Source organism: Miniopterus schreibersii (assembly GCF_964146895.1).
Source record: "Miniopterus schreibersii genome assembly, chromosome: 2".
NCBI lineage: Eukaryota > Metazoa > Chordata > Mammalia > Chiroptera > Miniopteridae > Miniopterus > Miniopterus schreibersii.
Genome location: NC_138102.1, coordinates 184180436 through 184193314, shown reverse-complemented (window position 1 = coordinate 184193314; position 12879 = coordinate 184180436). Strand labels below are relative to the sequence as shown.

Sequence of the window (12879 nt, the reverse complement as noted above, 5' to 3'; positions counted from 1 at the left end):
TGTAACCCCAGGCAAGGAATCATGATTGTTGAGCAGCTACTACAGGCCGGGACCTGGGCCAGGCATGGCTAAGTCTAAAGTTTGTTAGATAGATCCTCACCTCAGCCCTGGAAGGGAAAGCTTGTCCTCATCTGCTGGGACAGCAGGTGCTGAGGCCCAGCCCCTCCTGGGCCACCCAGTAAGTGACAGCACTGCTGCCCCAGTGGACGGTCCAGTGGGGAGATGAGAGGCACGAGTGGGCCACGTGCTGGTCAGAACTTGGCCTGTGCTCACTCAGACTAGCCTGTGTGACTCTCAAGAAAGGGACTGGCCTTTCTGCCTCTGGAGAGGTGGTCTTTGAGCTGGACCTGGGAACACCAGCAGGCAGGAGGCCTCCCAACCCCTGGGCCTGGAGCTCCCAGAGCTGGCTACACCCAGCCGGAGGGCTAGGGTTTGTGGAGACACTCGCCTCTCTGTAGTGGTTACAGTTCCTCCTCTCGTGGTGGAGACATCAGCCTCGAGAAGGATGCTCAGTGGCCTCTGTGCAGGCAGCCCCTGAATTCAGAGTGACGCCCACACGGCCACCCTGCAGCGCACAGATGTGCACTCACGCACAAAGGGAAAGCTGGCCGCCTCTGCCTGCTCCGCCACCCCTCGGTGGAAGTTCAAAGGGAAGGCATCGGGAGTTTGGTCCAAGTAGTATCAGGGACTCCCGGCACTGGGGGAATGTATTCAGTTAGTCATCACTCCCACATGCATCCCCAGACTCCTCACAGAGACCCAGAGGCAGCTGGCAGGAATCGGATACCAGATGGACAGACAGAATAAACTGGGGAACCTCAGGGAAAAGGCCCCCAGGGGCCAGACTCCCAGGGGAAGCTGAGGCAGGCAGGCAGGCAGGGGAGCGTGGGCCGTAAAAGAGTGAGGAGCCCATTGGCTCTTCGCTTCCCAGCAGCCAAGACAAGAGGGAAGCCCGAGCAGGCACAGTTCCCACAAGATCAAAGCGCCAGATGCTCAGAGGGAACCCAGATTGAAAGGCTCCGAGGCCGGGAGCCAGGCTCCTCCGTGTGCGGGCCACCTGCGCTCCGGTGACCTGGCTCTGCCAGCCCCTCCTGCAGGCCTGGGGAGGATCACTCTCACCACACGACAGGCCCAGTGACCTCAGCTATGCCCCAGCCACTCCAGCCCCTTTAAGTTTGCAAAAGAGAAAAAAAAGCCCTAGACGAGCTTCAAGAGGACGAAAACCAGACGCCTTTGGCGTATCGTTCAGTGAGAACAGATGTTGGGCCGAGAGCCTCATCGAGGTGATGGATGGTGTGCGGCTCAGAAAACCTCCCCTGTGGCTCCAGGGCAGGGCCCAGGCAGTTCGTGCTGGGATGAGTTTGGGAGCCCTAGGGAGCGCCAGCCTGGGCTGGGAGTCTGAGCCAGGCAGGGCGGGGACTTAGGAGTCTGTCCTGGGCGTTAAATACCAGCCTCCCACTCAGCACTGGCCCCCTGCAGTGGCGGTGACCCTGTTGGCAGTTTGCAAACCTTTCCCCCCATCCATCATCATCATGGACCCTCACCAGCAACCCCACGGAAATGGTGCCATTCTCCCATTTTACAGAAGGGGAACGCGAGGTGAAGCTCAAAGAAGCCCTTCAGCTGGAGGGTACCAGAGCTGGACTCTGCATCTGTCTCTTTCCTTCCCCAGAGACGTGTGCTGTCAATAATGGAGGCTGTGACCGGACGTGCAAGGACACGGCCACGGGCGTGCGATGCAGCTGCCCAGTTGGATTCATGCTGCAGCCCGACGGGAAGACATGCAAAGGTCAGCACAGGGCCGTGAGAGCGCGCCTGCCTCCACTCCTCGGCCCTCCGCAGGGCAGGTGGGGCAGGCCTGTGCGGTGAGGTGGGCGTGGGGCCGGGACACTCAGCATTCGCCTGCTTGTCTGTGGGAGGGGACAAGAGGAGGGAGGCTCAGCACCAGCACCTACCTACCCCCCACCAGGTTCCAGAGAATACTGGTTCCACCACATATCTCTAGGTTCCTGGGGGAAAAAACGGGGTTCTCATGTTAAAGAACTGGGCTGCACATTGGGTGATGGGCCTTCTTGGCCTCATGACTCATGTGGCTCCTCAAGGGGATGGGATGTGACAGGTTTCCTCACCCCCACCTAGTGTGACGGCATGGTGCAGGGCGGCTCATGCGGGTATAGCATTGTCTACCGGCCCCGTTAGAAAAATAAGGACACTGTGTGTCCTTGTCACTGGAGGAGTCAAGTTTGAGGGGTTCTCAATGGAAGGACCAGGGGTGCAGAAGGACCTGTCTGCAGTTAGAACAGGAGGAACTGGAGGTTCTGAGGACCCTAGCACTTGAAGAAATGCGGCCACTGCTGTGAGTGACGGAAGGGGGAGCTTCCTCTCCCACCAGATCCGACTCACCCAGAGTTCCCAAGGGCGGGGCCGGGGGGTGCTTAGCAGAGTCAGGGTCCCTCAGGAAATAAGCGAGGGGGACTGGGAAGCAAGAGCTGGCTGAGCTCTAGAGGCTGAGGGGGCCACCCACAGTGTGGAGGACAGCTGTAGGGACAGCTGGGGTGAGGCCCACACACCAATGCCCCTCAAGGAGTGAGGTGCAGCCCCCAGCCCCCCCACGCCAGGCCCTTCGAGGTCTGCTGGCCACCCCCCTGCCACTAGCTTGCCAGGAAGCCAGGAAGGACTGGGAGGCAGCGGGGAGGGGAAGAGGAGCCTGAACTTCCCAATCCTGTGAGTGAAACATCACCATGGGGTTAGTGTGACCTAAGTAGTCTGAGGTGAGCTATTTTAAGCCGTAGAAATAGACCGAGTATGACCTCCCTCCTGGCCACTGTGTTGGGAAGAACCAGATTATTGACAGAAACAACCGTCCACCTGCCTGTTCATTTGAAAATGAAGCCCTTCTGCAGCGCCCACTGAGCCCCAGCTGCATTCCAGCGGGCAGGTGGGCAGGCGATGTGGCATCTGGAGCCTTGCCACATGGCTCATGCCAAGAGGACAGCCAGGGTCCACCACAGCCCCGGCCATGTCACAGTGGGCCTGGCCACTTGCCCTTGGAGCAAGAACAGAAGAGAGTAAAATTGGGCATCTCTGCCCCCTCCGAGGTGGCACCCGCCCAAGACTAGACGGGGGACACGGCTCCATTCCTGAGGCGAGGCCAGGGAGACGACCTGGCAGCCAGAAGGCAGCCTCAGCTGTCATGTGGCCAAGGGGTGGCTCTGACTACTGCCCCAGCCCCACCTCGTGTCTGAGAGGGGTGCTAAGGGGAGCTATCCACACAGCCCCTGGGCCCCAGCCCAAGGCCCCCCCTCCGTGTTTCCTGTGGCTCCTCTGGAAACATCAGCCCCTTACGCCGGGCAGCTCCTACTCGGCCCCACTGCCCTGGACAGGAAGTGCTCTGGCTCACTCAGGCTCCAGCTGGGCTTTCTGGGCCCCTCCTGGGTGCAGGTACAGGGGGGACGAATGAAATCGTCCCTGTTTCTGGGATCTTCTGTCCAGTGCAGCAGACATGTCCATTTTTCACAATCACCGAGATGAACGCGCACCAGCCCGCTTGGTGCTGGACAGAGAAGTGCAGCGCAGTGGGAACGAGGCCCTGCCTGGCGGGCGTGGGCGGGGGGGCTGCTCAGCACCTGCAGCAGCGTATGGCTGCTGTGCAGAGGCCTGGACCTCCCAGTCCCAGAGGCAGGCCGCGTGCCCAGGTCTGGGGATGTGCGGGGAGGCCTAGCCAGATGGTGCGGGGCCTCTGGGCCAGGGAAGAGGTTGGCCCTTCATCCTTTGGGCCTTGGCGAGGCCCCAAAGCTGTTGGGCAGGGGCAGCAGAAGCCCAGGTTTTCATTCTGTGACCAGTCCCGGCCACTGCTTGGTCCCTGGGCAGTGAGGTGGCTGCTGCCATCATCCAGGCTCTAGGACAGTGGCTTGGGCCAGGAGTGGCCATGAAGGTGGAGAAGAGCAGTCTGAATATTGTCACAGGAATTAGAATATAAGGATCATGGGACTAGTCTAGAACTGGGTGACAAGAACATCATAACTTCTTCACAGCCGGGAACCTTGGAAACCAAACACGGACCCCAGACCCCAGGGTTTGGTGTCAGAGCCTTGGCTCGCAGCCTGAGTTCCGGGTGGAGAGGTGCAGGTCAGGGCATGGGCTTAGCAGGACAAACGCGGTGGGGATTCCCGGCACCCCGAGTCCTGGCACTGGGTCTCAGCTCCTCGGGCAGCGTGCACATTGGTCTTATCAAGGGCCAAGAGGAGGATCTCTAAGGGGTGATTGCAAAAGTTCAGTGGTTTCCAGAAGCCAAAAGGTCATTGTGGAGCAAGACCGATGGCCAGAGGTTAGGTAGCAGAGGTCTGGGAAACCCAGGGGGTCACCAGGGCAGGTGGAGGGGGTGGGAAAGTGGGGGGTCTAGAGGACTCCCCCCATGCCCTCGCTTTGTTTCAAGAGTGTGGATGGCACTCGGTCTGTTCTCAGGGCTGCGCCCACTTGAGATTGGGAGAGGGTGTCTTGCTAACTGGCCCTTCATTGAGGAGGGAGGTCTGGGGTCTCAACTTCCTGAGCTGGAGCCTGGATCTCAGGGACGCCAGCCACTCCTCCCAGCACCTTCCAGAACAGTTGGAGAACCCCACCCACCACCTGTGTCCTCTCCTCCCTCACCTGCCTCTGCCCGGCCCAGCAGCTTGCCCTCCCCGAAGGGTGTTGCCAGCCCACTCCCTCTGCTCCCACCCAAAAGCCCCCACCCACATGGCCCTGGACCACCAGGCCACACCCTCCCCCTCCCCCACACTGGTACTGGCCCTGAAATATTGACTGAGTGCTCACAAGGTGTCTGAGTGTTCACAAGGTGGCCCAGGACCCCACCTTTCCCTTAGCACCCCAAACTCGTTCGTTCACTCACTTATTGATCCATTCATTGAGCACCCCTGGGTGGTCCCTCTCCTGTGCTGGGCCCTGGGCTCCAGACAGGGGCCTGACACCCACCCCCCTCTGTCCCTGAGGCCCTTTCATAGCCCTGAGGGTGGGTCCAGTGATGAGGGAGCAGCTAAGGAGAGAATGTCGGGGAAGGCTTCCAGAGGGACAGCTGTTCCCAGGAGCAGGCTGGGGTGGGGGCTGCACCCAGTGGGGCAGCCAGAGTTCGGGCTGCCCAGACAGGAGCTGGAGGTGCAGAAAGAGCAGGCAAGGGAGCCGACCCAGGCTGCAAACAGGGCTGGGCCTTTCGTCTAGGACAGTGGAGGCCACCGAGCAGGTAGGGAACTCTGGCCACCTGGTGAGGGCTGGGGAGGAGCACAGTGGAGAAGGAGGGGAGTCTTAGTTGAGCAGGAAGTGGAAGGAGGAGCTGCACCCCCTGGATGCACCCCATCAGAGTGAAGATGGAGGAGCTGGTGGATGCTTCCCCGTCTGTGACCCCAGGCAGCCTGGACCTTGAGCAAACATGCCTACGGCTGCCTGTCTGGTTGCTATGGCAGCTTAGCTGACAGGTCCAGATGGGGAAGGGATGGCAGGGGGTTCCAGAGGCCTGAGGCGTTCCCGAAGAGGCAGGCCCCAGTGATACCATGAGAGGTGCCTGTGAGCAGCGCAGCTCACAGATGGAACCTGAGGCTCAGAGAGGTGCCCCTCCCTGCACAGGACCACACAGCTGACTGGGTCGAGCTGAGATGGGCCTCCAGTCTTCCGCAAGAAGCTTCTGTTAGAAATCCCGTCTCCCTGTGATCCCGGGGGGGGGGGGGGGGCAGTGGAGATGCCTGGGCCTCTGCCCTGGACAGGCCCTCACTGGACTCCATGTCTGCTTCCTCTGGAGGCTGCAAGGCTGTTGGTTGGAGGGAAAAGAATAGGAGCAGCATGGTGAGAGGCTCCAAGACAGTCAGGATGCGACCGTCTCCTCTGTGGGACTCAGTCGCATGGGGCAGGGTGACCTTGCTCACAGGGAGGTGCCAGTGGCAGGGGACAGAGGCGTCCTGGCCCTGGAGTTCAGGTCAGGCTCAGTGGGCGCTGGAACCTTAGTGGGCAGCTCTGCCGAGATGGGGCCAGAGGCCAGTGCAGAGCAGTCCTTTCTGCTCTCCCTGCTTCCTCTCTCCCCTCCATATCCAGGTGAGAGCCCATCTGGGAGTCATCTCACTGCTGTTACTACCTGCTGGAGGGGGTGACTGGCATGGGGGCCCAGGGGGCCGGGCCCAAGGGGAACTTTGGAGCAAGAAGAGGCACCTCGAAGGCAGGGTCTGACAACACAGTCTGCCAGGCTGACCCCAGCCTAGAGCAGAGCCACATGGGCAGAGCTCAGGGACAGTAGGGGCTCGCAGGGTCAGGGAGCTCAGGATAGGGCAGCCAGCAGGCCTGTGGGAGGGAGAAAGCTGCCATCACCTTAGGGGTGCCAGCAGAGGCCGGCCCAGAATGCTGGGTGATGGCATAGGGTTGGACCTGTGGGGGGCAGCCACACACATCAGTGCTGAGTGAAAGGGGTTTAAACCAACAGGTGGGTGTCGGGTGGAGAAGCAGGAGAACCAGACTGAGTCAGGCCCAGGATCCCCCGCTGCCAGCTGCCGCCAGTTGGTCATTACAAGTCAGTCAGCCAAGCACTGACCATGCACCAGCGCCTTGGGGGTGTCCCTCCCCTTGTGCCTCGAGGTGCTTCCAATCATGGATCCTTGTCTCACAGACTGGAGTGGCCACAGCCGTGGGAAGGCAGTCTGCCAACCCCAGGCTCCGTCGTCCCTGTCGTCTTGCCCAACACAGCAGACATCCGTTTCTCTCCCTTGTCTGAACGCCAAGTCCCGGGGGAAGTGGTGTAACCATCCTGGCCCCACCGCTATGAGCCAGAACCCCATTCCTGTGCTCAGTTGGGGAAACAGGCCGCCCTGGGCAGTGGGCAGCAGCAAGTCAGGGAAGGGCGGGTGCCCGGCCGTCGCCCCAGCCTTGTAGCCCATTCTCCCCTCACTTGGCTCCTGCAGACATCAACGAGTGCCTGGTCAACAACGGGGGCTGCGACCACTTCTGCCGCAACACCGTGGGCAGCTTCGAGTGCGGCTGCCGGAAGGGCTACAAGCTGCTGACCGATGAGCGGACGTGCCAAGGTGAGCGAGCCCTCTGTGCCAGGACATCCCCAACCTCCCGGGCTCCTGCAGGCTCCGGGGAGAGGAAGTGAGTGCAGGGGTGGGATTGCCCACCCTGCTGGTTGCACCTGAAGGAACAGGTACAGTTTTGGGGCCCTCAGCATGTGCTCCTGCCCTCCCTCCCTTCCCTGTCCTTTGAGTCCAGGGGCTCTTAGAAGCCATCCAGTCCAGCCTGTCCCTTTTATGGATGGAAAACTGAAACCCTGGGAGAGAGCAGCATGGTCCCAGGTGACACAGCCAGTGGGTAGCGGAGCTCATCAGCTCTGTCCCTCCCTGCCCCTCCCAGAGGCCCGGCCGCCTTCATGGCCGCGGAGGTGGAATGCTGCCACCTGGTGGAAGCAGTGGCACATTGCAGGCCCTCTCCTGGGCACCTGCTAGGAGCAGAGGTAATGGGAGGAGAAATCTGGGCAGAAGTCAAGAATCAGAGTCCGGGACAAGTCTAGCAGGCATCCTGGATTCAGTAAAAGCCCGGGGGGTGAGCAGTGGAGAGAGTGGTCAGGGGAGGCTTCCTGGGGATGGGACATTGGAGAAATGCTAGAAGGGTGATAGGCATTTCCCAGGAGGAGCCAGGAGAGGTAAACCCACCCAGGACGTGGCACTATTAGACTGAGGCAGTTTGGGAGACCATGTGGAGCCCTGTGGGGCTGGATGAGGCCATTGAGAATAGAGGGGTGCCCTGTGGGGCTGGCTTTGAGAGGGAGTGCTGAGGGAGGGGCCAGCTCCATCATGATTGCTCTGTTTATGGTCTATTCATTTAGTTTCCATGGGGTTCTGGTAGCTGCAGGCTGCACCTGGCTGAGTCTGGCCATGGGACTTGCAGCTTCTGCATGTTGTTGCAGCTCAGAGCCTGGCTCTGGGGCAGCTTGAGGCCCTGAGGGGTAAGGGATGTGTTCCTAACAGGAAGGCAAGAGCAGACGGCTGGTGGGGGAGGGTCCAGGGCCAGCCTATCCTGGGTTCATCACGACTGGGGCCAGCATCCTTCTCTTAGCACAAGGGTCTGCTGGGAGCTCAGTATCTGTCCAGACCTTGAACAGGGCCCCTCTGCACTTGACTCTGTTTCTCCATCTGCCTGTGGGGGGCCAAGGGAAGGCCCTTGACTTTGCATCCCCAGCTGCTCTGTGAGAGAGATGGGCAGCTGCTGAGGAGGCGGCGCCGACATGTCTGCTTCTAGTCTCTGGCTGTGTCTTCTACATCCTTCTGGACTCATCTCTAAGGCTCTGGGGCTCTGGCCATGCCCCTCCCTTGCTCCAGCACCACCCTGGGCTCCCCAGCTCCAGCAGGGATGGGTACAAGCGCCTTTGCTTGGCTTTCTGGGCCCTGGAGATAGGGACCCTAGATACCTCCCCAGGCCCCCTGAGCTCCACACAACCTGCTGGGCGCCCTGTGTTGCCACTTCCCAGCTTTTGCCTACAGTACCCTCCCTCACCCTCGTTCCTTCATTCCAAACAAGCATCAGATCATCCCAGATTCCCATCCTAGAAGGGATCACAGCCTCCTTTGAGCAAGCACAGCACAAGTGTTGTAAACACACATATATTATGAATGCATGTAGTCAGATGAGTTAATGTGCTGAGAGAATGAATACAGTTCCCACAGAGAAGCAGGAGCCCCATCAACTGTCCCACAGGAGCGGTTTCCTCAGAATTGACAGCCAGGTCAGACTCGTCTGCTGTGAGCGTGTGGTTTATTTCATCCTTTCTGGTAACGAGCACTCTTTCCTTTTTCACCTTGGCTGCCAGGAAACTCAGAATGAAATTCCTCTTACTATCAGTGCTGTCTTATTACCCCTTAGGGGTAGCAGATTTCTCCCCCTCCCCCTTTCTATCTGTGCTGTTTTCCTTATTTTCTCAAGAGACACCTTGGGGTGATAAGAAAACATTTTGGTCAGCAACCAGGAGGCCTGGTTTCATGTCCCAGTTCAGCTGCTTCTGGTGAGCCCGTCAGTTTCCTGCAGCGGTGGGTTAAAAACCAATCCTAATCCCAGTTGACTGTGAGGTATGAAAATGGCAGAAATTTATAATAACCCTTCTATTCAAAATATTCCTACCCTGCCCACCTCCTGAAAAGACATGCGGTGGCTCCTGAACCAGAAATATAAGGTAGTGGAGACAAAAGGGAAAACAGGCGGTGGCAGGAAGCGGGGCCCAGGGCCAGGCCGTGCACGGGTGTCCACAGTGCGGCTGAGTGACAGGCCCCGCCCACCCGCCTCACCCTGACACTCCTCCCCTACCTTTGTCTCACTGGCCACAGACATCGACGAGTGCTCCTTCGAGCGGACTTGTGACCACATCTGCATCAACTCCCCGGGCAGCTTCCAGTGCCTGTGTCACCGCGGCTACACACTCTATGGGACAACTCACTGCGGAGGTCTGCAGCCTGCCCGCCTGGGCCACCTCCCCCCCGAGGCACGCGCCTGGCCGCACGGCCACCTGCCCCGCACCCTGACCCTGACCCTGACTCTGATGGGCGGGCCTGGAGGGACTAAGCAAGGCTGAGAATTGGTGGGCAGAGGGGCTAAGCCAGGGGAAAGGCGAGAGAATGGGGGTGGAGGGCAGCAAATACCACTGGGTGCTAAGCCCTAACCAGGTTGCGGGCATAGGCCTGAGAAACTGCAGCTATGGGGAACCTCCATCCAGAAGCAAGTGGAAGCCACACAGAGAATCCCGTAGGCAGTTCATTCCAGTGGGAGAGGGTGACGACAGAAGGGCCGAGTAGGGAGCCAGTGAGGAATCCTAAAGGAGTGTTTGGGTCAAGATGAGGGGCAGCATGCCTGAGGGGTCAGTATGTGCAAAGGCACTGAGGCAGAGGGACCTAAGGGGATCAACAGGCAGTTGGTGTGGCTCTAGCACGAGATGCAGACGGGGAGGGTACAGGGCTCTGTGAGCCCCGGAGGGGACTTGAGGTTTATTCCCAGTCAGAAGAGAAGCCACTGAGGCTTTAATCGGGCTGTGACATGGCCAAGTTCCTGTAATGAGATTGCTCTGGCCCATGTGTGTAGGGGAGTACGACCCCGGGCAGCAGTGGGGACACGGCTCCCGACGTGGGAGCTAGAGCTGCTGCAGCTCAGGCAGGGTGGAGAGGGACGTAGAGAAGGTGAAGGTTCTAGATGGATTTAGGAGCCACAGACTTGGGACTTGGAGATGTACAGGCATGGAAGAGAAGGCCCCGCTGTCCGGGGTGTCTTTCCTGTGACCTACGAGTAGCCACCCTGTGTGCTGGGCAACCGTGAAGGCCCGGTGGGTGAGGCAGGGGGTGGCACCTGGGGGGGGCTGCAGAATCTCCTGCAGGGACTCCCCCAAATCTGGCACCAGCTTCCCTGGGCCTGCCACTCCCCAAATACAGGCGGCCGGGGTGCTCACAGTCCTGCGCCCCAGTGTGAATGCCATCCAGCCCTTCCCTCCCACTCCAGTGTGCGCTCTTGGCCCTTGGCGGTCGGAGGAAGGAGGGCCTTGGAGGTGGCTTCCTTCAGCCTGGTGCCCATTGTATAGGAGGGAACATCTAGGAGGGGCCTGGCCCAAGTCCCACAGTAAGATGAGGCCTCACGGTTCCTGGGCCAATGCTCGCTCCTGCCCCACAGTCCTGATGGGAACTTTAACTTTGTACCTCGGCTCTACCCCTCCCCAGTCTAGGTGGGAGGGATGTGTGTTGGGGTGTGTGGGAGCCTTGTGAGCACACACATGTGCATGCTTGTGTGTGTGATGTGTGCGGCCACGTGTTTGCGTGCAGTGACAGCTTCAGGCTAGGGTCGAGATTCTCAGCCCTCCTGCCCGAGGGGTGGCCTGGGCCACCCAGCCATGCCACCCCTGCCCTTACCCGGCCTGTGCTTCCAGACGTGGACGAGTGCAGCATGAACAATGGGAGCTGCGACCAGGGCTGTGTCAACACCAAGGGCAGCTTTGAGTGCCTCTGCCCCCCGGGGAGGCGGCTCCACTGGAACCGGAAGGACTGTGTGGGTGAGTGTCCTGGAGCAGACATCAGCCATCGCTGGGACCCGCCCTTCCCCCTGGTGCCTGGTGGGAGGGGAGGGCAGTGACTTCTGCAGGTGGGTGAGCGAGGCAGGTGCTCTCTGCTGCTGGCATATGGCTGATGGGAATGAGGCTTACAGAAGCAGAGGGGACACGGGTGGCAGAGCACGCTGGGTGTCAGCCAGGACACAGACAGACCTGTGGAAGAAAGGGGAGATCTGGGGGTCAGCTTCTGCAGCCAGACAGAGCTCGCGGAGCTGAGTGCTTAGAGGGAGTGTGGGGGAGCCTCAGCTCCCCCATCTCCCCCTTGTCCTGCCAAGGAAGCTGGTGCGGGGAGGGGTTCCCGGAGTGCAGCAGCATCAGAGCCTGGATGGGGAGCACCTGGGAGCATCCAGGTCTCTGCACACCCACCCTGCCCAGGCTGCCAGCCCCTCAGTGTCAGGTAGGGCAGGGACGGGGCCTCTGGGAGTTCAGGGTCCTTCGTCCTCTGCTGGTGTGCTCTGGGTGAGTGGGCACCTCTGGGCTGAGTTCTGGACAGTCCCCCACATTCACATACACATACTGACCACCCACTGTGTGCCAGGCCTGTTCTGGGCTCTGGGACTGTCCCAGAGTGGCAGAGTGAGCCCTTTGGCTCTGAGTGGGAACCCACCCGTCTGCTCTGAGCTCTTTGAATGGCCAGAGGCTGCTGCACCCTGGCCTGATCCCCTCACCCTCCTTTGCCCCCCACCAGCCTCACTGAGCTCGTGGCCGTGGTCCCCCCACCTCAACACAGCAGGTATGTGTACTCCTCTTGACCTGGAGGGTCCAAAAGATCTGCTCTGGATATAAACACTCAGGAAGTGCAGACACACAAAGCTGAGTTTCTCCTTCAGGAAAGGGTAAGAGGAGAAGGGAACCAGACACCACAGCTGGTTCATTAACCAGCAGAAGAAATAGTGGGTACACAGTAGGCATTATACGGCATGTGGTCCCCCCAGATTTAAAGGCGGTGCTAGTACAGAACCTGAAGAGGCTTCAGCCACATCAGCCAAGGCTGTTGTTGCTCTGAGGCAACAGGGACGAGCCTTGGTCACGGGTGTTTGTCACATTGCTGAGTTTGTACCCTGAGAGCGTGGCCTAACCTTTGTGCATTCATCCCGGCAACAATAAAAAACGTGTACACGATCTGGAAAGTCACATTTGGGACTCTTCCTGGGTGTTCCCCTAATGTGGAAGCTTCGCCCAGGGTTCTGTGTTTGAATCACATGTGATACGGGTCTGTGGGGGCCTGTATCAGCTAGAATTTGAATCGTGCAGGAGAACTTTTCGAGACTTTTAAAAGTAGCGTCTTAGGGATATTTTAGCTGGCAGGTCCATTTGCAAAGTAGATCCCTCCCCACTGCACTCCGGACTTTGACCAGAGAAGGGAGGCTGTCTTCTGACAGTAGTCCCAGCCTGTAACTTGGGGAAAAGGGAAACTCATTAGACAGTCCCACCACTTGAGTGGCTACAGTATACCAAAGCAAGTCCAGTCGAGGCCCCTCGGCCTTCCACAACCCTCTCAAACGGGACTCTTTTTTTTTTTTTAAATATATCTTTATTAATTTCAGAGAGAGAGATGGAAACATCAATGAGAGAGTCATTAATCGGCTGCCTCCTGCATGCCCCTGACGGGATGGAGCCTGCAACCCGGGCCTGTGCCCTGACCGGGAATCGAACCACGATCTGGATCCTAGGTGGATGCTCAGTCCCTGAACCACACGCCCAGCTGGGCTGTCTCTATTCTTTCACGTCTCCAAGCAGACATTCTTATGTGAAGGCTAACATGCTTTTTC

At 59.3% G+C, this 12879-nt stretch overlaps 1 protein-coding gene across 7 annotated transcripts in view; it reads left to right on the top strand.

Annotated features, from left to right (window-relative positions):
- The window catches only part of SCUBE1 (signal peptide, CUB domain and EGF like domain containing 1), a 99056-nt gene that overhangs the window by 71649 nt on the left and 14528 nt on the right, over positions 1-12879 (top strand). For all 7 annotated transcript variants that reach the window (XM_081130216.1, XM_081130215.1, XM_081130211.1 and 4 more), the window contains 4 exons: positions 1673-1789; positions 6936-7058; positions 9348-9464; positions 10928-11050. In XM_081130216.1, the coding sequence (XP_080986342.1) occupies positions 1673-1789; positions 6936-7058; positions 9348-9464; positions 10928-11050 (480 nt within the window). The remainder of the gene's footprint in view (positions 1-1672; positions 1790-6935; positions 7059-9347; positions 9465-10927; positions 11051-12879) is intronic.